General features: G+C 39.8%; 1 protein-coding gene across 1 annotated transcript in view; it reads right to left on the bottom strand.

Moving 5' to 3' along the window:
• Positions 1 to 25200, bottom strand: part of LOC149456446 (calpain-13-like) — a 151844-nt gene that overhangs the window by 36906 nt on the left and 89738 nt on the right. The window contains exons 10-16 of the mRNA XM_089685120.1: positions 23257 to 23417; positions 22142 to 22290; positions 21357 to 21368; positions 13925 to 14127; positions 4132 to 4200; positions 2874 to 2942; positions 815 to 892 (exon numbers count right to left, since the gene is read on the bottom strand). Of these exons, the coding sequence (XP_089541246.1) occupies positions 815 to 892; positions 2874 to 2942; positions 4132 to 4200; positions 13925 to 14127; positions 21357 to 21368; positions 22142 to 22290; positions 23257 to 23417 (741 nt within the window). The remainder of the gene's footprint in view (positions 1 to 814; positions 893 to 2873; positions 2943 to 4131; positions 4201 to 13924; positions 14128 to 21356; positions 21369 to 22141; positions 22291 to 23256; positions 23418 to 25200) is intronic.

Genomic DNA, 25200 nt, shown 5'->3' with positions numbered 1-25200 from the left:
ATGTTAGAGTCCCCCCTATATGTCAGTGTCCACCCAACACATCAGGTTCCCCATCAACAATTTTTATCATGACATTAGAGTCCCTGCATTGCAAAGTCCCCCAAATCACAGAGCTCATGCTGTCTGCCCTAGATTTGTGTCATAAATTGCCATAGTGTGAGCAGGCCGGCTGGCCGCCAACACGATAGCAATGAATGATACAGTGCATACAATCCTGGAGCATGATCAGTTGCTGTAAAGTTGGTGGCCAGCCCACCTCAACCATTGAAAGTCATGACACTGATCCAGGGCAAACTAGGACCCTGGGAGAACCCAAATGACACCCCAAGGTGCCGCAGCACCCCTGTTGAAAAGCACTGAACTAGGTAATGATTGGAAACCATTCAAAAGTATATCCATGTGCAAATCCTCAATTGTAGTGGGCTACCTCCACACTGCATGGGTTAAGTAAGTCATTTAGATCAAGTCCTGGAGAAATCACTTTTAATTACCTGATCTCCAGTAATCCCCAAAGAAGCTATGTATCAGTAATACAGTAGATGGTCAGTGGGAAACCTAGGGTCCACATGCTGGGATCTGTAGTGTAATATTGTGGGACATGTAAGTCTACAGAGACATGAGAGATGCCAGTGGGGCATGTTGGGACCTTTGTTCTAATAAAACATGAGTGAAACCAGTGGAGCATGCTGCGACCTAATCATGTCCCCCATTGGCTTCCTTACTTTATAGGGTTACTAAGTAAAAGCCACTGGTAGGAATTCACAAACTAAACCAAAGCTATGATTAAAAAACCATCAAGAGTCCATGTACTTACGGAGTTGGGGAATTGTTGGGGTATGGCGCTTGGTTGTCCTCCAGTGACACTGTTTGTGGTCCTTGTGATCCTTGATATCTAAAGTCAGAAGTGATATTTATCAATTTTTAAATATACACACGTAGTTTGAATTTTTTGCATTTTTTTTAGGAAACGAAGAAATATGCTGGTGTTTTGAAGGTTCACCTATAGAGGTTGGTAATGGTGCACTAGAAACATTATTGTACAGGTCATACACAGAGGGAGGAGAAGGTGACAGGGTGAATATACAGGTCACATACAGCGGAAGGATGGAGATGAAGAGGTGCAGATGTGCAGGATAAGGGAGGTTAATATACAGTTCATATACAGACAGTTTGAGAGCAGACGTGTAGGCTGAGAGAGTGGGTGAAAGGGTTAAAAAGACGATCTCACAGTCAATGGATATGAATGATTGGCTATCACAGCAACCACAAGGTACAGAGCTGACCTGTTATACAGCACGTGATTGTACAGCTCTCTGTTCTGCAAAAAGCAGCCATCACATCTAGTTGTGGGCTGACCTGTAGTGTCACCTAATGTGTCAAACTGAAGATTCAAATTCATGTTCAGAATAAACCCCAACCAACCCTGACAGATCCCTCTCACTATAAAGGTAATGTCCCAAGACTGGCATTGTATGAAACCTTGCCTTTACTGTAGAATGGTGGTAACATTTCCTTAGATAATTTTGCAAGTACACCAACGTCTTCCTTAAACTGAAGGCATTTACACATTACCACTTCCCATCTCAAAATACAAAAAGGTATAAATTAGACACGTGTAGTTCATTTCTTTCCAAATACAAATTCGGACAAATTTTTTGTTATTCAGAGATCTGGATGAATCTAAATTACAATAGTAATTTAAAGGAATTCAAAATAATTAAAATTACGGCCAAAATTTGAATTGAATTCGAAAACAAGAAAAGAATGAAATTGAATAGAAAGTAAAGGAATAGAATAGAAAAGAATACAATAGAGTAGAAAATAATAGCGTAAAACAGAACAGAAAATAATAGAATAGAAAATAAGGGAATATAATAGAAAAGAATAGAATTTAATTTAAAAAAATAGAATAAAACAGAACAGAATAGAAAATAAACAAATAGAATAGCAAAAACAATAAACTAGAATAGACTAGAAAGTATACAACATCTTCCGAAATTTGAACTGCAAATAAAATAAATTTGAATTAGAAAATAATAGATTAGAATAGAATGGAAAAGAATAGACTAGAAAATAAAAGAATAGAAAAGAATAGAATAATATAGAAGAAACAATAGAATAGAATAAAACAGAACATATAACTGTCTTCCAAAATTCAAATTTCAGATAAAATAAATTTGAATTTGAATGGACTGGATTATCGAATAGAAAAGAATAGAACAGAAAAAAGAATAGAGTAGATTAGAAAAAAACTATAGAATAGAACAGAATAGAATATAAAAGAATGAATACAACCATCTTCCAAAAATCAAATTTCAAATAGAATAAATTCCATTCAATTTGACGAAATTCAGAAAATTCGAACATACAAAATGAAATGAATTCCAAAAATGAATTTAAGTAAACAAAAATATTTACATAACAAATTGAAATGAAACTGATTGTTTCGTTCTGCACATGTCTAACATAAATATCAAAATGCTTGGTGGATGTCAGTCTATAGAAGTGGGAATTCGTAGAAAGATTGCATTTACTTGCACCGGGGCTGAGGACTCTTCAGAGTACTGATGCAGGGCACTGTGATATTTTCAGGAAGCTATGTACAACACCCTACTAACCCCTTCCACCAGCCATGATCTGCTTGCATTGTATAGAGAGGCACAGAGTTCTAGTAATAGCATCACTGGATGTAAAATAAGGTACTGGATGTAATGAAGCAGGTTTTAATAAAAAAAAATACTGTAGTGTGTTGACAAGCAGAAAAAGCAGGAACCAGGGAAGGCAAAAAATAAACTGATTAAATTTCAGCTTTAAGACGATATGCAGTACTTCACAAAAATCTAAAACTGGCAGAGTATAGCGACAGTACTCACTGCGCTGAGGAACTGCTAGAGTGTGGCTCTCGATTTTCCTCCCGTGATGCTGTTTGTAATCCTTGATATCTGAATAGGAGATATTAGAAGACCTGTCATACAGCATGTGAGTGTACAGCTCTCTGTTCTGCAAAATGTTAATTGAATTTGAAAACAAGAAAAGAATGAAATTGAATAGAAAGTAAAGGAATAGAATAGAATAGAAAATAATAGAATAGAAAAGAATACAATAGAGTATAAAATAATAGAGTAAAACAGAACAGGAAATATAATAATAGAATAAAATAGAAAATAAGGGAATATAATAGAAAGGAATTGAAAAAATAGAGTAAAACAGAACAAAATAGAAAATAAATGAATAGAATAGCAAAAACAATAGACTAGAATGAATATACCATCTTCTGAAATTTGAAATGCGAATAAAATAAATTTGAATTCAAAAAGAATAGATTAGAATAGAATGAAAAGAACAGACTAGAAAATAAAAGACTAGAATAGAATAATATAGAAGAAACAATAGAAAAAAAATAAAATAAAAAGAATATATAACTGTTTTCCAAAATTCAAATTTAAAATAAAATGTATTTGAATAGAATAGATTATAGAATAGAAAAGAACAGAACAGAATAGAAAATAAAAAATAGAATAGATTAGAAAAAAACAATAGAATAGAATAGAAAAGAATGAATATAACCATCTTCCAAAACTCGAATTTCAAATAGAATAAATTCCATTAAATTCAGAAAATTTGAATATACAAAATGAAATGAATTCCAAAAATGAATTTAAGTGAACAAAAATATTTAAATAAATTGAAATGAAACAAATTTTTTCATTCTGCACATGTCTAACATACATATCAAAATGCTTGGTGGATGTCAGTCTATAGAAGTGAGAATTCCTAGAAAGATTGCATTTTCTTGCATCAGGGCTGAGGACTCTTCAGAGTACTGATGCAGGGCACTGTGATATTTTCAGGAAGCTATGTACAACACCCTACTAACCCCTTCCACCAGCCATGATCTGCTTGCATTGTATAGAGAGGCACAGAGTTTTAGTGATAACATCACTGGATGTAAAATAAGGTACTGGATGTAGTTAAAAAGAAAAGTTTTATTTAAAAAATAGTGCGTTGACAAGTGGAAAAAGCAGGAACTAGGGAAGGCTAAAAAAATAAGCTGATTAAATTTCAGCTTTAAGACGATATGCAGTACTTCATAGAATTCTAAAACCGGCAGAGTATAGCGGCAGTACTCACTGTGCTGAGGAACTGCTGGAGTGTGGCTCTGGGTTGTCCTCTCGTGATGCTGTTTCTAATCCTTGATATCTAAATAGGAGATATTAGAAAACCTGTCATACAGCATGTGAGTGTACAGCTCTCTGTTCTGCAAAATGTTAATTGAATTTGAAAACAAGAAATGAATGAAATTGAATAGAAAGTAAAGAAATAGAATAGAATAGAAAATAATACAATAGAGTAGAAAATAATAGAGTAAAACAGAACAGAAAATAAAATAATAGAATAGAAAATAAGGGAATATAATAAAAAAAGAATAGAATAGAATTGAAAAAATAGTGTAAAACAGAACAAAATAGAAAATAAACAAATAGAATAACAAAAACAATAGAATAGAAAGAATATACCATCTTCTGAAATTCAAATTGCGAATAAAATAAATTTGAGTTCAAAAAATAGATTAGACTAGAATGGAAAAGAACAGACTAGAAAATAAAGAATAGAAAATAATAGAATAATATAGAAGAAACAATAGAATAAAATAGAATATATAACAGTCTTCCAAAATTCAATTTTCAAATTAAAAATTCTAATTCAAATTTCAAATAAAATTATTTGAATAGAATAGATTATAGAAGAGAAAAGAACAGGATAGAATAGAAAATAAAATAATAGAATATATTAGAAAAAAACAATAGAATAGAGCAGAATAGAATAGAAAGGAATGAATATAACCATCTTCCAAAAATCGAATTTCAAATAGAATAAATTCCATTCAACCATCACATGTAGTTGTGGGCTGACCTGTAGAGTCACCTAATGTGACAAACTGAAGATTCAAATTCATGATCAGAATAAACCCCAACCAACCCTGACAGATCCCTCTCACCATAAAGGTAATGTCCCAAGACTGGCATTGTATGAAACCTTGCCTTTACTGTAGATTGGTGGTAACATTTTGCATGTACACCAATGTCAAAGGTATTTACTGTACACATTACACATTACCACCAAAAATACAAAAAGTTTGTTGTCTTCAATCTCTGCCTAACAGAAACCATACCAGGGGCGGACTCATGGGGCCCCGGACAATAGGGGATTATGGGGCCCCTGTGTCCTCACCCACACTGAAACCACTCCCAAAAAAGCATATGAAAGGTACCAGAGGCATCTCATGGGGCCCTCTACTGACCCCCGGCCCTCGGGCGGCGCCCGAGTGTCTGAATGGTCAGTCCGCCCCTGTTCCAAACCACACTTCTCATGAACGTCACTCGATTTTTCCTTCACACGTCTAGAACAACTTATGGGGCCCCCGAACAATAGTGGATCATGGGGCCCTGTGTCCTCACCCACACTCAAACCACTCCCAAAAAAAGCCTATGAAAGGTACCAGGGGAATCTCATGGGGCCCTCTACTGACCTCAGGCAGTGCCTGAGTGTCTGAATGGTCAGTCCGCCCCTGAACCACACTTTACTGAAAATGAATCAACCTGAACCAGTTCCATGCAATTGTGAATAAATGACTCTGTAATGTTAGACCGTAAACCAGAGGATCTGAGGATGGGTAATAGTGGTGACCTTGCCACTATGACTGAGAGAGCGAGGATTTCCCAAATTCTGAGTTGTTACCAGAACAGGAATAGAGGGGAAATCGTCTAGTGGGGACACTTCTTTTGGTGACGACTATCTCAGAAGAAAGTTCTCATGTTGGGTAGATTTCCTCTCATTTCCTGTTGTATCTACAAAAATCTCTCCAGTTGGACACAGAATAAAAATAGAACTTGATGGTGAATTTAATTATTCCCCACTCTATCCAAAATGGAAACAAAAAATAAGTTTAGGTTTTAGGCTACAGTGACACCTGCGAATGAAGACGTTGCTGTGCTGAAACGTACGTAGAAGCGCTGGGACCATCACTTCCGGGTCCCGTATGATGTCATGCCTAGCCCACGGAACAGAGGCTTGGAACACACGCCAGGCAACGGAGGCGGTGCAGTGACTAACGTCCATTGTAGGCTGTATACACTGGTGACGGTAACATAGTCACCTTGTAACGTGAGTGCATTTTTTACCTTTTTTATGTGTAAAACCTTAAATAAAGCATTTAGATGCTTTTAGTGGATGTTCCCTGTTTCATTACTGAGTATTCCATGTTAAGCTGATCATTTGAAGAAGCACATGGAATCCGCTCCATGACCTATAGCCCCCCTGGGAGATCACAAGCTGTTTGGCCTACTAGTAAAAAGGGGTCCAAACCCTCTAGTGAGTGCATCTTTTTTTGGACACAAGTGGTGAAGAGTTGAGGAGATTTGGTTGATCCCACATCCATCGAAGGAGTTACATCATTGTGTGGTGTTGGGTTATACACTCTGGCGGACTTTTACTTTTTATTTCTCATTTTTGTTTTCTACTCTGCACTAAATTGTATTTGTGTATTTTGATTTATTATTAGCAATCTAGCATCTTTATTTCAGCATTTTGTAACACCTGCAAATGATCCCAACAGCGTTTACATGCGATAAAAGAGGGGTTCTAGGCAATTAGCACCAGGAGGCAGTCCTATTGAAAGCAATGGAAGGCTGTCAGCTCCCATAGTTAAATGCGGTCGCTCGAATGTAATTGATATACAATGATCACCTGTGAATGATTGGCACTGGATGCAGACTGTCTGTGTCCAGGGCCAGTCATTCACAGATGATTGCTGCATAGTGATTACCTGCAAGCTGTCATAATTAGCTGCAGAAGCCTTCAGCCTCCCATTATGTTCAGTGGGGCTGCCACCCTCAGTTAATTGCCAGGAACACCCTCTGGGATACTCCCATGTCAGTCCCATTTAAAGGTGTGAATGTGGCCTTAGATATCTTTTAATGATCTTTGATTGAGTGAAGACATGATATTATTCAAGCTGAACTTTAATTTAACACACATCAGAAACATATACATTTAAATTGTCATTTCTGCAAAAAAAAAAATCATAATTCTGGTCAACCGTCCTTGTTGTACAAATCAAGTAATGGTGCTGGATCATTGGATTGGTATTTTGGTAGATATTTTAGAAGTAACACTTTTGTTGAGATAAAAACATTCCCCTCTGGGTGATCAGTGTACATTGGAAGGATTGTAACAACCTTTGTTGCAGATTCCTATTATTCTGAAGGAATAGTTGTTTGTTTGTCTGTGTCCATGTGCTGAGTGAATCTAATAAGGGTGGTTTTATAATTATCAATCAGGTGCTGAACCTGCAGAGATCTGAAGGAAAGTGTCAGGGTCTGCATCACTTTAGACGTGATTTCCCTTTCGGAGTATCTCACCAAAAATGACATTTTTGTTACAGGAGATGCCAAATATCTGACTTGTATCTTAGTGCAGACGTCTGGGAAAATCAGTAAGCCAATCACACAAGCAGGAAATTACATTTTCAAGGAGCATTCTGTACACCATCTGTGTACAGAATGCCTCAGGGTAGCCATATTGCATTGCATTTTACAGAAAATGACAGCACTACAGATTGAAAATGAAAGATAATTTTTAATAACATTCAATTATTATTATTATACAGGATTTATACAGCGCCAACAGTTTGCGCAGCACTTTATAAAATGAAGGTAGACATTACAGTTATAATACAATTTGGTACAAGAGCCCTGCTCGTCAGAGCTTGCAATCTAGGAGGAAGGGTTGAGTGATACAAAAGGTAATAGCTGTGGGGGATGAGCTGATGAAGGAAATAAATGGCAGTTTACTAGGTAGAAGCAGGATAGGATTCTTTAAAGAGGTTTTCAGGGATCGTCTAAAGGTGGATAGATTAGGAGATAGCCGGACAGATTGGGGTAGGGAGTTCCATAGGATGGGAGAAACTCGGGATAAATCCCGGAGGCGAGCATGGGAGAAGGTGATATGGGAACTAGAGAGCAGGAGGTCTTAGGAGGATCGAAGAGAGCGGTTTTGTTGATATCTTGAGACCAGGTTGGTGATGTAGCTGGGGGCAGAGTTGTGGATGGCTTTGTAAGTTGTTGTTAGTATTTTGAATTTTATTTGTTGGGCAAGTGGAAGCCAGTGGAGGGATTGGAAGAGAGGGATAGCAGACACTAAACAGTTGATAAGGTGGATGAGCCTGGCAGCAGTATTCATGGTGGACTGAAGGGGGATAGCCTATGTAAAGGTAAGCCAATGAAGAGGGAGTTGCAGTAGTTGAGGCGAGAGATAACCAGGGAGTGAATTAGGAGCTTTGTGGTATCATTGGTTAAAGCGGGGCGTATTCTTTAGATGTTGCGGAGTTGCAATTGTATGTGCTATATTATTTATTTTTTATTTGCTAATTTATTTTCCCAGGAAAGTAGAGTTACCCTTTAAATTTGTTGATTGTCCAGATATTGGATGTCCAGAATGACAACAGCACATTTCGTAGAATGACGAAAACACCAGATGTATGGTCAACAGTCCAGTTCAATTTATATTTGTTATGAGAGTAAAAACAAAAAAGGAACATGTTCTGGGGGTCTTCTGATCCTCCTTCAGCAGGGCTACAAATAACATATAAAACCTTCTTTAAAATTTTACATACAGTTGTGTCCAAAATTATTCAACCCCCAATGCTGTAAAGGGGTTTAGGGACTATAGTGTACATTTGGAATTGTATTCAGAATCAAATCCTACAAGGACGTTGTAACTACCCAAATGCAACTAAAATGACATCAATTGTTTATGTAATACAGTAGTAAATGGTTCTTATGTGGTTTCTTCATTGCCACAATTATTCAACCCCTTAAAGACTACCACTCTGAAGAACAGAGGTTCATACAGGTGCTTTCCATCAGGTATTGAAAACACCTGTGGATGTCACCGAGCAGCAATCAAGCATAATAAGCACCAATTAGGCAGCTTTAAAATGACTGTGATACTCAGCTCCTTCTAGACATTTACTGGTGTGGTTACAAACATGGTGAAGGCAAGAGAATGGTCCAGGAAGACAAGAGAAGAGGTGATTTCTCTTCACAGGAAGGGCAATGGCTATAAGAAGATTGCAAAGATGTTAAACATACCAAGAGACACCTTAGGAAGCATCATTCGCAAATTCAAGGCAAAGGGCACTGTTGAAACGCTACCTGGTCGTGGCAGAAAGAAGATGCTGACTTCGACTGCTGTGCGCTACCTGAAGCGTAGAGTGGAGAGAAGTCCCCGTGTGACTGCTGAGGAACTGAGAAAAGATTTGTCAGATGTGGGTACAGAAGTTTCAGCCCAGACAATAAGACGCACACTGCGTAATGAAGGCCTCCGTGCCAGAACTCCCAGGCGTACCCCCTTGCTGTCTCCAAAGAATAAGAAGAGTCGACTGCAGTATGCCAAAAGCCATGTGGACAAACCACAAAAGTTGTGGGATAGTGTTCTGTGGACTGATGAAACAAAATTAGAACTGTTTGGGCCCATGGATCAACGCTATGTTTGGAGGAGGAAGAACAAGGCCTATGATGAAAAGAACACCTTGCCTACTGTGAAGCATGGTGGAGGGTCAATCATGCTTTGGGGCTGTTTTGCTTCTGCAGGTACAGGGAAGCTTCAGCGTGTGCAAGGTACCATGAATTCTCTTCAGTACCAGGAGATATTGGATGGAAACGTGATGCAGTCCGTCACACACCTGAGGCTTGGGAGACGTTGGACCTTTCAACAGGACAATGATCCCAAGCATACCTCCAAGTCCACTAGAGCATGGTTGCAGAGGAAAGGCTGGAACATTTTGGAGTGGCCATCGCAGTCACCAGACTTAAATCCGATTGAGAACCTCTGGTGGGACTTAAAGAAAGCAGTTGCAGTGCGCAAGCCTAAGAATGTGACTGAACTGGAGGCCTTTGCCCATGAAGAATGGGCGAAGATACCCGTAGATCGCTGCAAGACACTTGTGTCAAGCTATGCTTCACGTTTAAAAGCTGTTATAACTGTAAAAGGATGCTGTACTAAGTACTAAGATTGAATGTCACTTGGGGGTTGAATAAAACTGATAATGCTGTGAGCACAGAAAAGACATTTGTGGTTATTTCATTATAACTGTTATGTTATATTTGTCTGACCTACAAGTGCCTCTTTAATGTAAATGTAAGCAAGATGACTGAATGATCAAAAGCAATGTCAAACTGGCCAAAACACTCAATTTCAGTGGGGGTTGAATAATTTTGGACACAACTGTATATGGAACTGATCCACTTATTACCTTTCTGTGTCCTATTTCCAAACCTTTTATGTTCCACATTGCCTTTTACTCTGTGTCTCATTTATATCATGTATTTATTTACTGTATGTACAATTCAAATGAAAGTGTTATATATTATTTGCATAGATGCCAACTGTCCTTTGCTGGAAAGGTCCCATATCTTGGCCCTCTGTCATGACAAAGCTTTGCCTTGGGTCATATCCTGGGATTACAGCATCAACGTTATTTGCTTTTTAACTCAAAAAGGCATTATTTTAAAGAATCTTGTGTATATTTAGAGGTAGGGCAACCCATGATCGATGGTGAGATGGGCTATCCCAACATATTAGGAATGGTGTATGGGTGGGACTAATCCATGAAGAGGGCTTAGTTAGGGAAAGCTCACCTGCCTTGAAAATGAACAGTTGAAAGGCAGACTGTGAGCGGTGTTGATCCAGCAGCCTAATGTCGGTATCTATGTATTTGAAGCCATTATAAAGGGGGGCCTGTAAAGCATATAGTTTCCACTCATGACAAATAAAAATTGAACTGAATTGTCAACCACACATCTGGTCCTCTCTTCATTCTCACAGTTTTGGTGATCCAAGACTGTCAGAGAGCTTGGTCAGAGAGAGCGAGAGAGTCAGAGAGAGCGATGAGGAGGCTCTGTGGAGCGTAGGGATGCCCAGCAGAGCTGTTTTTGAAAACAAACAAAATTCAACAGCAGGTATACACCAGGATTGTGACAAGAATGCAAATGTGAGGAGGCAGCTGGCTTCCTGGAATTTTCCAATATCTGTCGCGGACCACTCTAAGGATAGGTGGTCACAAACTGCAACACTCGGGTTACTGGGATAGTCCCGCAAGCGTGAATGACCATTCTAGAGATAGATGGTCATTGGATGAGGGTGAGTGTCAGTCCATGTGGGGCACTGTTTTGAGCACAGTGGAGCACCTTTTGTGTCTTGGAAAGATTTACCAATCAAGATATGGAATTAGAAGTTGAACACCAGCACTTTGCACTTGTTTCACTTATTTGGGACTGATTTATATCGTACTGAACCAGGGGCGAACTGACCATTTGGAAAATCGGGCACTGCCCGAGGGCCCGGGGTCAGTAGGGGGCCCCATGAGATGCCCCTGGTACCTTTTTCATAGGCTTTTTTGAGTTTGGGCAAGGACACTGGGACCCCATGATCCCCTATTGCCCGGGGGCCCCATGAGTTGTCAGTCCGCCCCTGTACTGAACACATGCACAGGATATGCGCGGTCTATGTGGCTTTTTGATTTTATGTTTTTTGTGTTTAGGTTCACAATATAGAACTGCTGCAGTAGAAAGTTGTGGTTGGAGATTGTAGCATATCCATAAGCGCAATAGCACTTCTTTTTTATTAGTCAGCTTGGTGACTTCCCTAACATTGCTGCAGTTAAGAAATACAATCTGGTCACCTAAATACATATACTTTTATTTCCTTGTTTTTTGGAGAGAATAAATAGTAAAAAAAAATTTATTTTTTTTCTGCAATTTTTTCCTTGCAACCCTTACCCCAACCTGCAGCCTTCACCCCCATTTATATATGCAAATCATAATCAACAACGTCTACTGATTAAAATGATATCAAATAAGTATGACGTTTATGTAATGTCATGTTTTGATTTAAAAGAGCTTTATTCCCCTTTCAAAGCTACACTGGGGCAGCATCAGAGGGAAAGAGCAGATTGCATAAATTGCTAGTAAAACGTGTAGATAACATTAAGTCGGGTTGACGGGTGCACAAATTAGCACAACTGCAACTTTTTCACAGGTTTGCAATTGCTAAAAATTCGAAAGACATCGCAGTTGATGATTACACAGAGAACACAAATGTTGTCCAGATTAGCCAACATCATTATTGTGACAACCTGGTTATTAATTTGGGGGGGAATATTTTCAATTATATGTAGAAGAATTCCTCTCTCTCTATATATATATCTATGTATCTATCGATATACAGTGAATATACACACCACATGAACTGTATATATATTTATTTGTTCTATTTTTGACACTTTTTTTCTTCACTATAGCTCTGGATCTGGTCAGTGAAGACCTTGATCTAGAGCCCCCCATGCAGCACTGTAGCAGAAGGTTGCTTCTAATAGCATTCTGTACACGTTGTGGCAATTAAGCACCATGCGTTACCACTAGCTTTTATGTATTGCAATTTTTTTGCCATGAATAAAAATAAAATAACTTTTAAATTACACTCTCTGATCCAAGCCTTGTTTGCTATCGGATTCAGGGGTGTATTTACCGCAAGGCAAACAAGGCATTTTGCTAGGGCGGCATATCTCAAGGGGGGCAGCACTGCCCCTTGGAAGAAGGGTCATGCGTGGCATGGGGACCTGGTGGGTTCCAAGAGAGGCTGAGGGTTTCATGACGGTGTATGCACAGCCCTACTCTCGTTTCTGTGGATGTGAAGAGCTGTGAAGGTTAGTGTCTCTCTCTCTCTCGCCATGGGGGATGGTGACCGGTGAAACGGGGGCAGTGGTAGTGGAAGGCAATTTTTGTGTTTCCTAGGACAGCACAAAACCTGAATACACCACTGGTCGGATTAACCACTTGTCCCATAGAGGGTGCTTTACCCACTGTATGTGACTATTCTGTATGCTTCTAATAGTGATCTATTGCTGATTGCAACCAGTCAACAATAGATCACAGTAGCAGTGAGCTTCTGTACCAGGAGGAAATTCTTTGACATCACTCTTGGCATCACATCCAGGGGCGGACTGACAAATCATGGGGCCCCCGGGCAATAGGGGATCATGGGGCCCCTGTGTCCTTGCACAAAGCACACCCAAAAAAGCACATAAAAAGGTACCAGGGGCATTTCATGGGGCTCCCTACTGACCTTGGGCAGTGCCCGAGTGCTTGAATGGTTAGTCCGCCCCTGGTCACATCCCTTCCAGAGTAAACACAATGCAAAAGATCTCCCTGTGCTGGTTTAAAGCCATAGAAAAGGCCAATCTAGTTTTTTTTTAGGGCCCCCCAGGTGGGTTATGACAGAATGTGATATTGTGCACCAAGAATTAGCACATTTTGGCAGACTTTCCAGCCAAAGAAGCCCTCCAGCGCTGTGGTGTAATTGACCAGACGGGCCCCCTGGAAATTCCAGGCTTGCCTGGCCTTCTTTCGTGTCTTGGTCGCTTGAATGGCTGAGTTGTAATGATGTCACTCCCGCACATGTGAGTCACATGGCCGCGACACAGACCTCAGGCCATAAATGTAGGCTGAGCGGCACATGTGCGGTTTAGTGTACACAACGGCTAACAGATAGGAGGAAGCTTTCATGGCAAGAGAGACTGATAGAATGAATCTCTTCTGGTATAAATACCCTACCGTTCAGCAATTTTTTTAAAAGTAACTTTACTAGCACTTTAAACTGATGCCCGCACTCAAATGGTTACTGATTTTTAAAGACACCCACAACTGAATTCAATTGCAATTGGCTGTCTCAGTTCCCTATTAGCAGCAGAAACAACCACAAATCAGTAAGGAAGAATTCTCACTGCACCTATTTCGTGGGGCGGCTTTGCTGCATGCATCAGAAACTTGCCCCTTGAAACAGACCAATGGCACAATATACTTACTCAGCAATCTGAGATGTCTTCATGAAGATCCTCAGAAGAAACTCCGACTCCTGCCCCTTGTTTTGTGTGAAGGGTAAGATGACATATGTTCCAGGGGGAGCTACAAATGACTTGGTGACTTCTCGTGCGCGCTCCAAATTGGTGTTTATTGTTTCTGTGGCTTGCTGGCGGGAGAATTTCTGCTGTGACCCGTTCTTCGTTCCCTGCAAGTCAAAAGGAGGCATATAGGCTTGTATTAAACTTAAAGCAAAGTATAATGATTTTACTCAATGCTGCTAAAACTTCATGAACTGACCTTTTTATATCTTTTTTATTAATAAACTTTTTTATCAATAATAGTAAAATATTAGCATTTTCATGGCACTCAATTTGCAAAGCAAACTGGCAATTCTGATATGAAAGCCAGATTTTTTAGTTTTAGATGGAGTGTTAAAGGGTCCGAACCTATGACAATTTGTATTTCTGTGTCCCCACTTGTCCTGGTGACCATTGTTACAGAGACTGAAAAGTGATGGGAAATCTAAAATAGAGAGAATAATTTTCTGTGACAGCACTTCTTGCAGTGACAACTGTCTGATAGAAGAGTCCCCTAACATTGGAGAAATCTCCTCCCACTCCTTGTAGAGTCTCTGTAGCTGAAAGAGAAGGTAAATTTTCTTAATCACTTTCTCACCACCCTGTAGCAGAAATACTGCTACAGGGCGGCAGGGTTGCGCAAAATCACACACATATATATATATATATATATATATGTGCTTTTGCATTTCCAGGTAGGGGGCACGCACACCCTACCTGCACCGCCATTCACAGTCGCAGCTGTTAATCACCAGGCCCCAGCCGGTGATTCCCCGTTGGCGCCCGGTGATTACCGAGGATCTCCAACGGGGAGGAGGCCTCCCTACCCACGCCTAACTTGACGAACACTGGATTCCGGACGGTGATTCCCCGCCGGCAACCGGAAATCACTGCGTGTCACCAACGGGGGGGAAACCTGTATGTAAACAATAGAGATCTCTCCCCTGCCAGCTCCTGCACACTTCTTTGTATGGCTCTGCATAGCAGTGTGCTTACAGTGTAAAGCACACAGTAAAACAGCACACAGTTAACCCTTTGATCGCCCCAGATGTTAGCCCCTTCCTGCCCACTGTCATTAGTACAGTGTCACTGCAGATATCAACGACAGTTAGTTAGTCCCCCCCCAGTGTCAGAATGTCTGCCGCAGTCCCGCTATAAGTCGCTGATTGCCGCCATTACTAGTATTAAGGAAAAAAAAAAGCCAGTATCTATACCGCCATTTGTAGATGTTATAACATTTACTTAAACCAATTAATTTACACTTATTGGGATTTTTTGAAGCAAAGACAAAGCAGAATACATTTTGGCTTAAATTTATGATAAAATTTGATTTTTAACATTTTATTACTGGACATGTTTAATACCAAAATGTCAAAAATATAGTTTTTTTCTCAAAATTGTCGGTCTTTTTTTTCTATAGAGCAAAAAATAAATACAGAGGCGATCAAATAACACCTAAAGAAAGCTCTATTTGTGGGGAAAATAGGACATAAATTTAATTTGGGTGCAGCATGACCGTGCAATTGTCAGTTAAAGCAATGCAGCGCTGTTTTGCAAAAAAATGCCCTGGTCAGAAAGGGGGTAAATCCTCTGGAGGGCAAGTTTAAAGATATCATCAAATAAACAGGGGTTTTAACCCTTTCCTACTAAATCTAAAATCTAAATCTAAAAAGAAAAACTTTGACTAAACATGCACTTTAAAAATAATATAAAAAATAGTGTAGTGCTCTATTATTTTTAAATGTATAAATTGTAAAAACCTTCTATCCACTTACTATACAAAAATTCCAAAATATGTAATTATTCAATACACACAACATAAAATACTCTTTAACACACATGCAAACCTCCCATCAGAAATCTTTCAAAATACCATAGTGTTATAAAAGAAACGTAACATCAATAAAGTTCCATCAAAATTGCAATACATGTGTTCTTGCAACAATCCACAAATGATCGGTGTCTTTAGAATTATCTTTGCACTACAAAACACCTCCACCTCTTGCTGTGATTTCCAGCACCACAAATGTGTGAAACCAATAAATATGCAATCATTCTCAGTTGTTGCCCTCTAACTTACAGGAGGTCCAAAGCGTCTGTATGGTGTTCCAATTCTATTCAGTGGGCATCTGTGCCTTGCCAACTTGGACCTTGTGACAGACAGACCTAACTGGGACAGGGGCTTTTGGAGGGGACTAGAGGCTAGCCTTCTATCCACTGATTATGGCTTATGGAGGAGACCAGCGATTTTGTTTGCTTCATCAGGTCAGAGCATGGAAAAGAGCTTGGTTCAGCCTCTGGTCACATGGAAAGAGTGCATCAGTCTGTGATGTTGGATAATAACATGATAAATGCTGAGAGCGAGGCTTGGATTAATTCTCTGCATAAAGACAGTAAATCTTCCCTTCTGGAGTGCATGGAAAGATGTAATATGACTGGGTTGGAGAAGCTCCTCTATTTGGGACAGAAATATTTATCGACGATCTCTCTCAAGAGTTCCAGTTTGTATCAAGCTAGTCTTGCCTAGTCTTGGTTGCAATCAGGGCTGCTGTTAGAAACCATAGGGCCCCATACAGTCAAACTGACAGCCCCCCCCCCCCACCAAAAAAAACAAAAACAAAACATAGTTATGATTGAACACAGTGAGTGATTGGTACTGATCACTCATTGTGGTCATACAGGAAAGGAAGGGGCTGGTAAATGTGACATATTTACTAAACCCTCCCCCCACTCTCCATCCTGAAGGATCCTACTGTGTGCTTGCAGTTGCTGGTGGGAAGGAGAAGAGGGAGGCCAGCGGCAGTGCGGAGGGTGGGGGCACACAGGGGGGAAACGTATAGTGCACAGGGAGGGTGATTGGGTGTAGAAGGAGGCAATTACTAGAGCCAATCCCCTCTATGGCTCTCTCTGCAGCAGCTAAAAGCCAGCAGGAGGGAGAGAAGAAGAAGCCAGCTTTCAGCTACAGAGAGAGCCATACATGGGATTGGTTCCAGTAATTGCCCCCTGCCATGCCAATCACCCTCCCTGCCCACATCCGATTCACCCAGCTGCCTGGGCCCCTTTGCTGGCTTTGGCCCCATACAGGAGGACTGGTGCTACCCCCCTATCCACAGCCCTGGGTGCAATGCCCTGCTATAATACCTTGGTCCTGTGTCCCAGTGGCGAGGAAGCGGTTCTCTGATGGAATCACCCAATCGGAGTGACAGGCGTTCCGTCATAGACCTCTATCACAATCTCCAGAGAAATGTATAGTTTGTGTAATCCTCCACATACAAAGAAGGAACATCTAGTGTCCTTTGTATGGTAAAATGTATTAAATACTTTTAAAACCTCACTCGCATGTCAAAATGGAATACACACATTAAATCATATCCAAAAACAATGCAATGCAATACTCCTGCTGTGATACTCTACCGTCCTCCCGATGGGATACATGGCAAGCCACCCACTAGCATGATGACGTCATGGATCAACCCTGCCTGACGCGTTGCGTCCAGGACAGACTTCCTCGGGTACATATATGTGTGTAAATATATTGTAAATTATTAAAAGTAAGCGGATTAAATGTTTTCAAAATGTACACATTTTAAAATTAGTAGAGGGGTGCACTATTTTTTATTTTATTTGATTTAATCTCCTAAATTGTAAGCTCAAAAGAGTAGGGCCCTCTAACCCCTCATGTGCTGTTTGTTGTTGCTGTACTGTTTCATGTATTGTCCCCCCCTCTATTGTACAGCGCTGAGCAAACCCTTTGGCGCTATATAAACTCGATGTAATAATAATAATAATAATAATAATTTGTGGATATATGTGAAACACATAAAAGTGCTAGCCTGCTCTAGAACGGAGTTTCTTTATACTAGCTGCACAGGGATATACTACACACTTTTTCAATCTAAACATGCACCTACATTTTTTTTCTAGCATAATTAACAAGTATAACCAAAGTTTTTTTTGGCTGTACTTCTATGGATCACAGGGATGCAGTTAATTCTGTACTCCTGTGACCCGTTTTCAGCCGCAAGTGGGCTGAAGGATGCTGTTGGCTGACATCACACAACCAGTCCAGGCTGCAGAAAGGTCTCAACTTTAAAGTTGGACCAACAGCTGGCTCAGTGTCTCAGAGAGCCTGAATCAGCCACTACCACCCCCCTCCAGTAAGTGCTGGAGGGGCAAAGCAGAGAGTCAGTGACTGATAGTCATGGCTCTCTGGTCAGAGTGGAGGGAAGAGCTGAGCAATCGTGGCGTTTGATTGCTTAGTTCTCTGTGCAGAGAAAGCAGGGGGGCAGATGCAGCACTGAGTCAATGCTGCATCCACCTAGGTGACTATAATGGTTTTTTTCTTAAATCTCATACTTCTCTTTTAAGTACCTTTAGTGGCATGATGAATAAGGCGAACTCCTATGGGTTTACTGCGTCTTACAGCATTATCACATGCTACGGTCAGTATTAAAAAAAAAGTATGTCTCTCTGTGTACACATATATATATATATATATACCCATATATACACACACACACACACATATATATATATATGCATATATACACACACACATATATACTGTATATATATGAGAGAGTAATCGGTTCCCACACTCCAAAGACATACTGGTAGCTCTAAATTGGCCATAGTATGGGTGGCACTGTATCAATACCAATATTCAATAAGTAAGTGTGAAATATTTCATATTACTATTTGTTTTTTTTCCTTCTGTCCTGCAGGTGGAGCTCTAATCTATATTTTTACATGCGTCCTCAGCTAAGAGCACTGAAGTTGATTTACTAAAGGAAATTAAACAATGCACTTAGTAAAGTAATTGTTTACTTTGCTTGGTTCATTAGCTGAAGCTCTGTTCAGTTTTTGATACCTAATCATGAATGTGAGAAATTAAAAACAAAACAGGGTTTTGATTGGATTGAATGATTTAAGCCAAGGGTTTCCAAACTTTTTATCTTTTATATTTTTTTATATTTATATTTTATCTGGCCCTCTGATGTAAGAGGGACTCTGATGTACAGGGTGAGTCTGATAGGGACATTGTGGAATGTGCGTCGGAGCTGCATTGCCTCAATGCGTTGTTGTGCCGTTCAAAATTAATGGCACTGCGATGCGCTGATACACGTAACAATGTGTGTTGCAGTAACATGTGCACTACTTATTGTTTTATTTTAACAAACTACTAAGGCTAATATTCATCCAAAAGTATTTTCTTTTTGTATGCGAGAATGCGTTTAACAATAGGAATGGCCGCAATATTTGGCCGGTGAGACCATATGTAAGAATGACAATGGACAGTTTTTTAGTACAGTTTGGGAATAAACTATCAGTGCTGGGTCTAGAGATGAACCAGATGGATGGTGATCAGTCTAAAAATTAGTGACATGCTTAACCACCACCACAACGATGTGTACAGACATGTCTGCCTGCAATTTTAACTTGACAATATGAACGCGGATCAACTGCCATTTTCTCTGTCCCCCATGTGCACAAAGCCTTAGGAGCTCAATGCATTTCTTGCAGATGAATGGGTATTTTTCTGCACTCGCAGCATCTTTAAGGGGCCCTGATGTACACTTTAATTTGATTGTAATTGGTAATCATGCATAGTACAGCTTACTGCAGCCTCAGGGAATAAACAATGCATACAGGAAATGGTAAGAATCTATCATTTTCTATTCTGGGGTGTTATGTTACAATACACATCTGCTTTCAGGAATTGTAAGTAAATTTATTATACACTGCTCAAAAAAATTAAAGGAACACCTTTTAATCAGAGTATATCAAGTCAATTAAACTCCTGGGATATTGATCTGGTCACTTAAGTAGCAGAGGGTGTTTGTCAGTTTCAGCTGCTTTGGTGTTAATTACATTAACAGGTGCACTAGATGGGCAACAATGAGATGACCTCCAAATCAGGAAATGGTTTTACAGGTGGAGGCCACTGACATTTTTTTCCCTACTCATCTTTTCTGACTGTTTTTCACTAGTTTTGCATTTGGCTAGGGTCAGCATGAGGCGATACTGGTAGCATGAGGCGATACCTGGACCCTACAGAGGTTGCACAGGCAGTCCAACTCCTCCAGGATGGCACATCAATACGTGCCATTGCCAGAAGGTTAGTTGTGCCTCCCAGCACAGTCTCAAGAGCATGAAGGAGATTCCAGGAGACAGGCAGTTACTCTAGGAGAGCTGGACAGGGCTGTGGAAGGTCCGTAACCCATCAGCAGGACCAGTATCTGCTCCTTTGTGCAAGAAGGAACAGGATGATCACTGCCAGAGTCCTACAAAATGACCTCTAGCAGGCCACCGGTGTGAATGTCTGTGACCAAACAATCAGAAACAGACTTCATGAGGGTGGCCTGAGGGCCCAATGTCCTCTAGTGAGCCCTGTACTCACTGCTCGGCACCATAGAGCTTGATTGGCATTTGGCATTGAACACCAGAATTGACAGGTCTGCCACTGGTGCCATGTGCTTTTCACAGATGACAGCAGGTTCACCCTGAACACATGGCAGATGTGAAAGGGTCTGGAAAGGCGTGGAGAATGTTATGCTGCCAGTAACATTGTTCAGCGTGACCGTTTTTGATAGTGGGTCAGTGATGGTCTGGGGAGGCATATCCATGGAGGGACACACAGACCTCTACAGGCTAGACAATGGTACCCTGACTGCCATTAAGTATTGGAATGAAATCCTTGGACCCATTGTCAGACTCTACGCTGGTGCAGTGGGTCCTGGGTTCCTCCTGGGGCACAACAATGCCTGGCCTTATGTGGCAACAGTATGCTGGCAGTTCCTGGAGGATGACAGAATTGATACCATTGAATGACCCCCATGCTTGCCGGACCTAAATCCAATAGAACACTTCTGGGATATCATGTTTCGGTCCATCCCCTCGCCAGGTTGCACCTCAGACTGTCCAGGAGCTCAGTGATGCCCTTGTCCAGATCTGGGAGAAAATACCTCAGGACACCATCCATCATCTCATTAGGAGCATGCCCCGACATTGTCAGGCATGCATAAAGCCATACAAACTATTGAGTACCATTTTAAGTTGCTGCAATAAAATTTCAGCAAAATGGACTAGCCTGCTGCATCATATTTTCACTTTGATTTTCGGGGTGTCTTTGAATTCAGTCCTCTGTAGGTTGATAATTTTCCATCAAAGGATGGGGCATCCTTATGTTCCTAACACATTACCCAGTCCATATCAGTATAGATATCCAGCATGATATTTTTCCCCATTGAGATCTGATGTGTTTTCAGTGTTCCTTTAATTTTTTTAGCAGTGTATAAACATTGAAAAAGCACATTACTATTTTTGTAGCTAGGTATTAAATGAAACCGTTTCTTACCTTGGGGGTAACCTGCAAAAACAGACAGAGACCGGTATTAGATTTTGGTTTGCTAGAAATATGTAGATAGATAGATACATAGATACATACATACATACAGGACTTTTTTCAGCAGGAACCCAGGGAAACACAGTTCCGGCACCTCCAACACTGAATATATGTAATGGCAAGGGGTGCAGGGTGTGCTGGAGGGTCTATTGATGCTGACTGCTGAGAGATATATTGTCACCGGAGGGGACCTATTTTTGAAAGGTGGTCTATTATTGCTGGAGAGGGATCTATTGCTGCTGGGAGGTCAATTGTTGCTGGAAGGGATCTAATTATTAGGGAGGGGTCTATTATTGCTTGCTGATGGGAGATCTGTTGTTGCTGTTTGGGGTCTATTGTTGCTGGGGTGGTATTTTGCTGTGGGGGTCCATTGTTGCTGGGGGAATCTATTGTTGCTTGCTGCAGGGGATCTATTTTACTGCTTTTCTTGTTATTATTAACAAATTCCTTACAAAATTATACTTGGCTCTGAATTCTCTAAAAGGAGCAGTACTGGGAGGTGTGTGTGTGTGTATGTGTGTGTATGTGGTGGTGGTGGGGGGGATGGGGGGGCAAAGGATGGTGCTTGGAGGTGGGTAGGGGGTGGAAATAAGGGAGGACTCAGAAGGGAGGGCAGGGTTTCTTGCACCTATTCTCTGAGAAAAAAGCCATAGATAGATAGATAGATAGATAGATAGATAGATAGATAGATAGATAGATAGACCAGCATAATAGTATATTGTAATGATTTACCAAACCTTGCAAAAGGCAAATCCAATTGGTAACCAGCGGGGATTGTACTTCCTCTCGTTGGTCAGACTCTGCATAAGAGCCACAGTGACATTGTATCCTATCTTCTGTGTTTCTGAAACTGTGATCACATACTGGGGATTCTTCCACAAGTCCTCTGAAAAATTAGAAAGTGTTCTTTTTATAAAAAATCTGACTTGTAGATCTCATACAAATGGGCACTAAAAAGGGGGTGCTCACTGGTCTTATCAACAACAAGAGCTCTATAATGATTATCCCTGAACGAGCCTATGGAGCCAGAATCTGTTTTCATAAAACCACTAATAAAAATAATAATACCTTAAAATCTTTATATTAGCTTGCAATTATCCCATATACACCAGAAATCAGACTGTATGAAGAAGCCAAGATGGCTCTACTGTATGGCACAGTTGCCCAAAATGTCAATGGAATTTGGAAAATTTCAATTAAATTTCACAGTTTGGCACAATGCCTTGGAGTCAGTAGGGAAGGCAGGATTTGGTTGGTTTTGGTGGCTTTTGAGGTATGCAATTGGCTTCAAGAATTCCTAAGGGTTGGAGAATATCATTTTAACTTTTTTTGACCCATTGTTGTATCCCCCATTAGCCTCTGTAATTTCGTTTTTTAATTAAAGAAAAACAGATGGCAAATGACAGTACAACAAATAACAACCAAAAACTTAGAAAAAACAGAAATAGAATAATAAATAAAATAAACTACAATAAAATGCACCCAAAAAGCACACCCTCTAAACAAGACAACAAATGGCAAGTGTTCTTTTTCATTTGCACTTAAGCAGCTCAGTGAGTGATGAGATGTTCTGCTTAAGTTTCAACATTTTTTTACAAATGGATTTTGAAACTTAATTAGCCCTAAATTATTCTGCTTAGCCCTAGAAGGATTACTTTTTATCAGCATATAATACACCTTAATACACTCCTGTCAGGACAGCCGAGATAGGATCTTCCCATAATCCCCAATAGTGACAGCTGTCATTCCATAGCTGTTCACACATGGAGAGCACAGCATGAGTGAAGGAGCTTATGAACTGTGGATCTCCAAACTGTGGGCAAACTGGTTAGGTTAGGTATTGAAGACCAACCTGCGGTGTTGCAGCCACCCGCGGTGCTTCCCCTCACCCACTGATTGTAGTAACTGGTGGACTCCCAGACATGCTGAGGGTTTTCGAAATCTAAGTAGGTTGGGGAATGGTTGCAGATGTTCACTTGGCTGAAATTTTGCATGAAATCTGGGCAGGACATCCTGTGAACAAATAATTAAAAATGTACATTTTCAAAATAATGTGTAAATGTTAAATTGAACTGTAGGCAGATATAAAAGATAATACAACCAAAAACACCTGCACTGTAGGTGAAAAACTATGGCAAATAAATATACTACTAAATACTAAATTCTGTGCAAATAGCTGCTGCTTCAAAATGTGGACAATTTGTAATAGATAGTGATAACTATATATAAACTATATATTTGCCTCCAGATGATGCTGTCCTGTGTGTGACGAAATGCGTAGAGGTAAGACTTCTAGTTGTGAAATCACTTCCACCAATTGGGACACATGCTGGATCCATAGCAGTATGAAGCAGCGGCACCAGGAGGGCACAGATTTATGTGAGTGCAATACTTTGTGTTTTTGGGGATTTTATTAATAAAACATATTGCACTCTGATCGCTTCCCTGGTCTGTCATTTATGACACCATATGTGGATACAGAGTTATGCTGTTCCTGTAAAGTTTCTGGAGGTTATGCAAATAAAGGAGAGTGGAGTCCATCAGCGGAAATAAATTGAATATTGGCACATATGGAGTTACTTATAAGAAATAAATGGTCAATACCTGTTAGTGAGTGGGCACATAAAGCACAAGACAGTCTATGGACTATTTTAGCACTTTTTGGATGGCACTGTTCAGCACTTAACGCACTTTGCTTAGATTTCCGCGTATTTTATGGGTATGCGCTTTTGATTTATTGTATATATTGAGATACACAAGCAGTTTTTCAGTAACAGTTATAGTACTGTTCTTTTTTAAAGTTATATTATAGATATAAAAGACATAAATCAATGCAGCTCTGTGATCATTATTACACCTTTAAATGTGTAATTTAATTACAAGCAGTGTAAGTACCAGACCTGGTATCAGCCTCTCACACAGTCTCTCCATAGCAGGTCTGAGAAAGAAGCAGCACAAGCAGCCAATTATTTCATGTGCTAACAAAAAGCATGCTGGTGGGAGGACAGTTCAAGATGACAGGGAGATGAACTCATCACTGTGCTGCTTCTCCTTTCACAGTCCATTCACAGGTTGAGAGTAGATTCAGGATGGCCTGGGCTCAATGAAAGTGGGATAAATAAAGATGGCTGTCAGACTGAGGATATCTAGTAGCAGAAAAACTGCTATTGAAAACCTCTAAATTGAAGCTGAATGATATTGACACAAGATGAAAGTGATCAAAAGTTGTTAAAGATTCTGTATATAGCCCTACAAAACAGACAGGGCACAGTCCACATGTGTTTATCTGCTGCTTATCTGCAAACAGGAAACAGGAACTTCATTACAGAGAAAAGACAGAGTGTAGCCATAGATGCAGCTACAAACGTCTAAACACTAACATCTACTGGTTGAGGAATATATCTCTACTGAATAATTATACTGATGTGGTTGGTGTAAAAAAAAAATACATGAACATTGTATTCCAACAAAAGTGACCATCAAAAAAAAAAAAAAAGAAAACCATACAGCACATCCCATATGGAAGAAAAATATATTTGAAATATATTTTTAAAATATTCTTCCCAAATATATTACCATATATTTGAAATGCTAAAATTTTGGCCATGTTCAATATATTTAAAAAAAAAAAAATAAATTATATATATATATATATATATATATATATATATATATATATATATGTATATATATATGTATATATATATAGATATATATATATACTGCATGTTGAAATGCATTTTAATTACAAAATATATGAAAAATATTTTTAAAAATACATTTCAAATATACTGTA

Source organism: Staurois parvus, unplaced genomic scaffold (assembly GCF_062004578.1).
Source record: "Staurois parvus isolate SC_StPar_1 unplaced genomic scaffold, SC_StPar_1.0 ptg000362l, whole genome shotgun sequence".
In the NCBI taxonomy this organism is placed as follows: Eukaryota; Metazoa; Chordata; class Amphibia; order Anura; family Ranidae; genus Staurois; species Staurois parvus.
The sequence above is the reverse complement of the archived record's forward strand: the minus strand, read 5'-3'. Positions and strand labels throughout refer to the sequence as shown.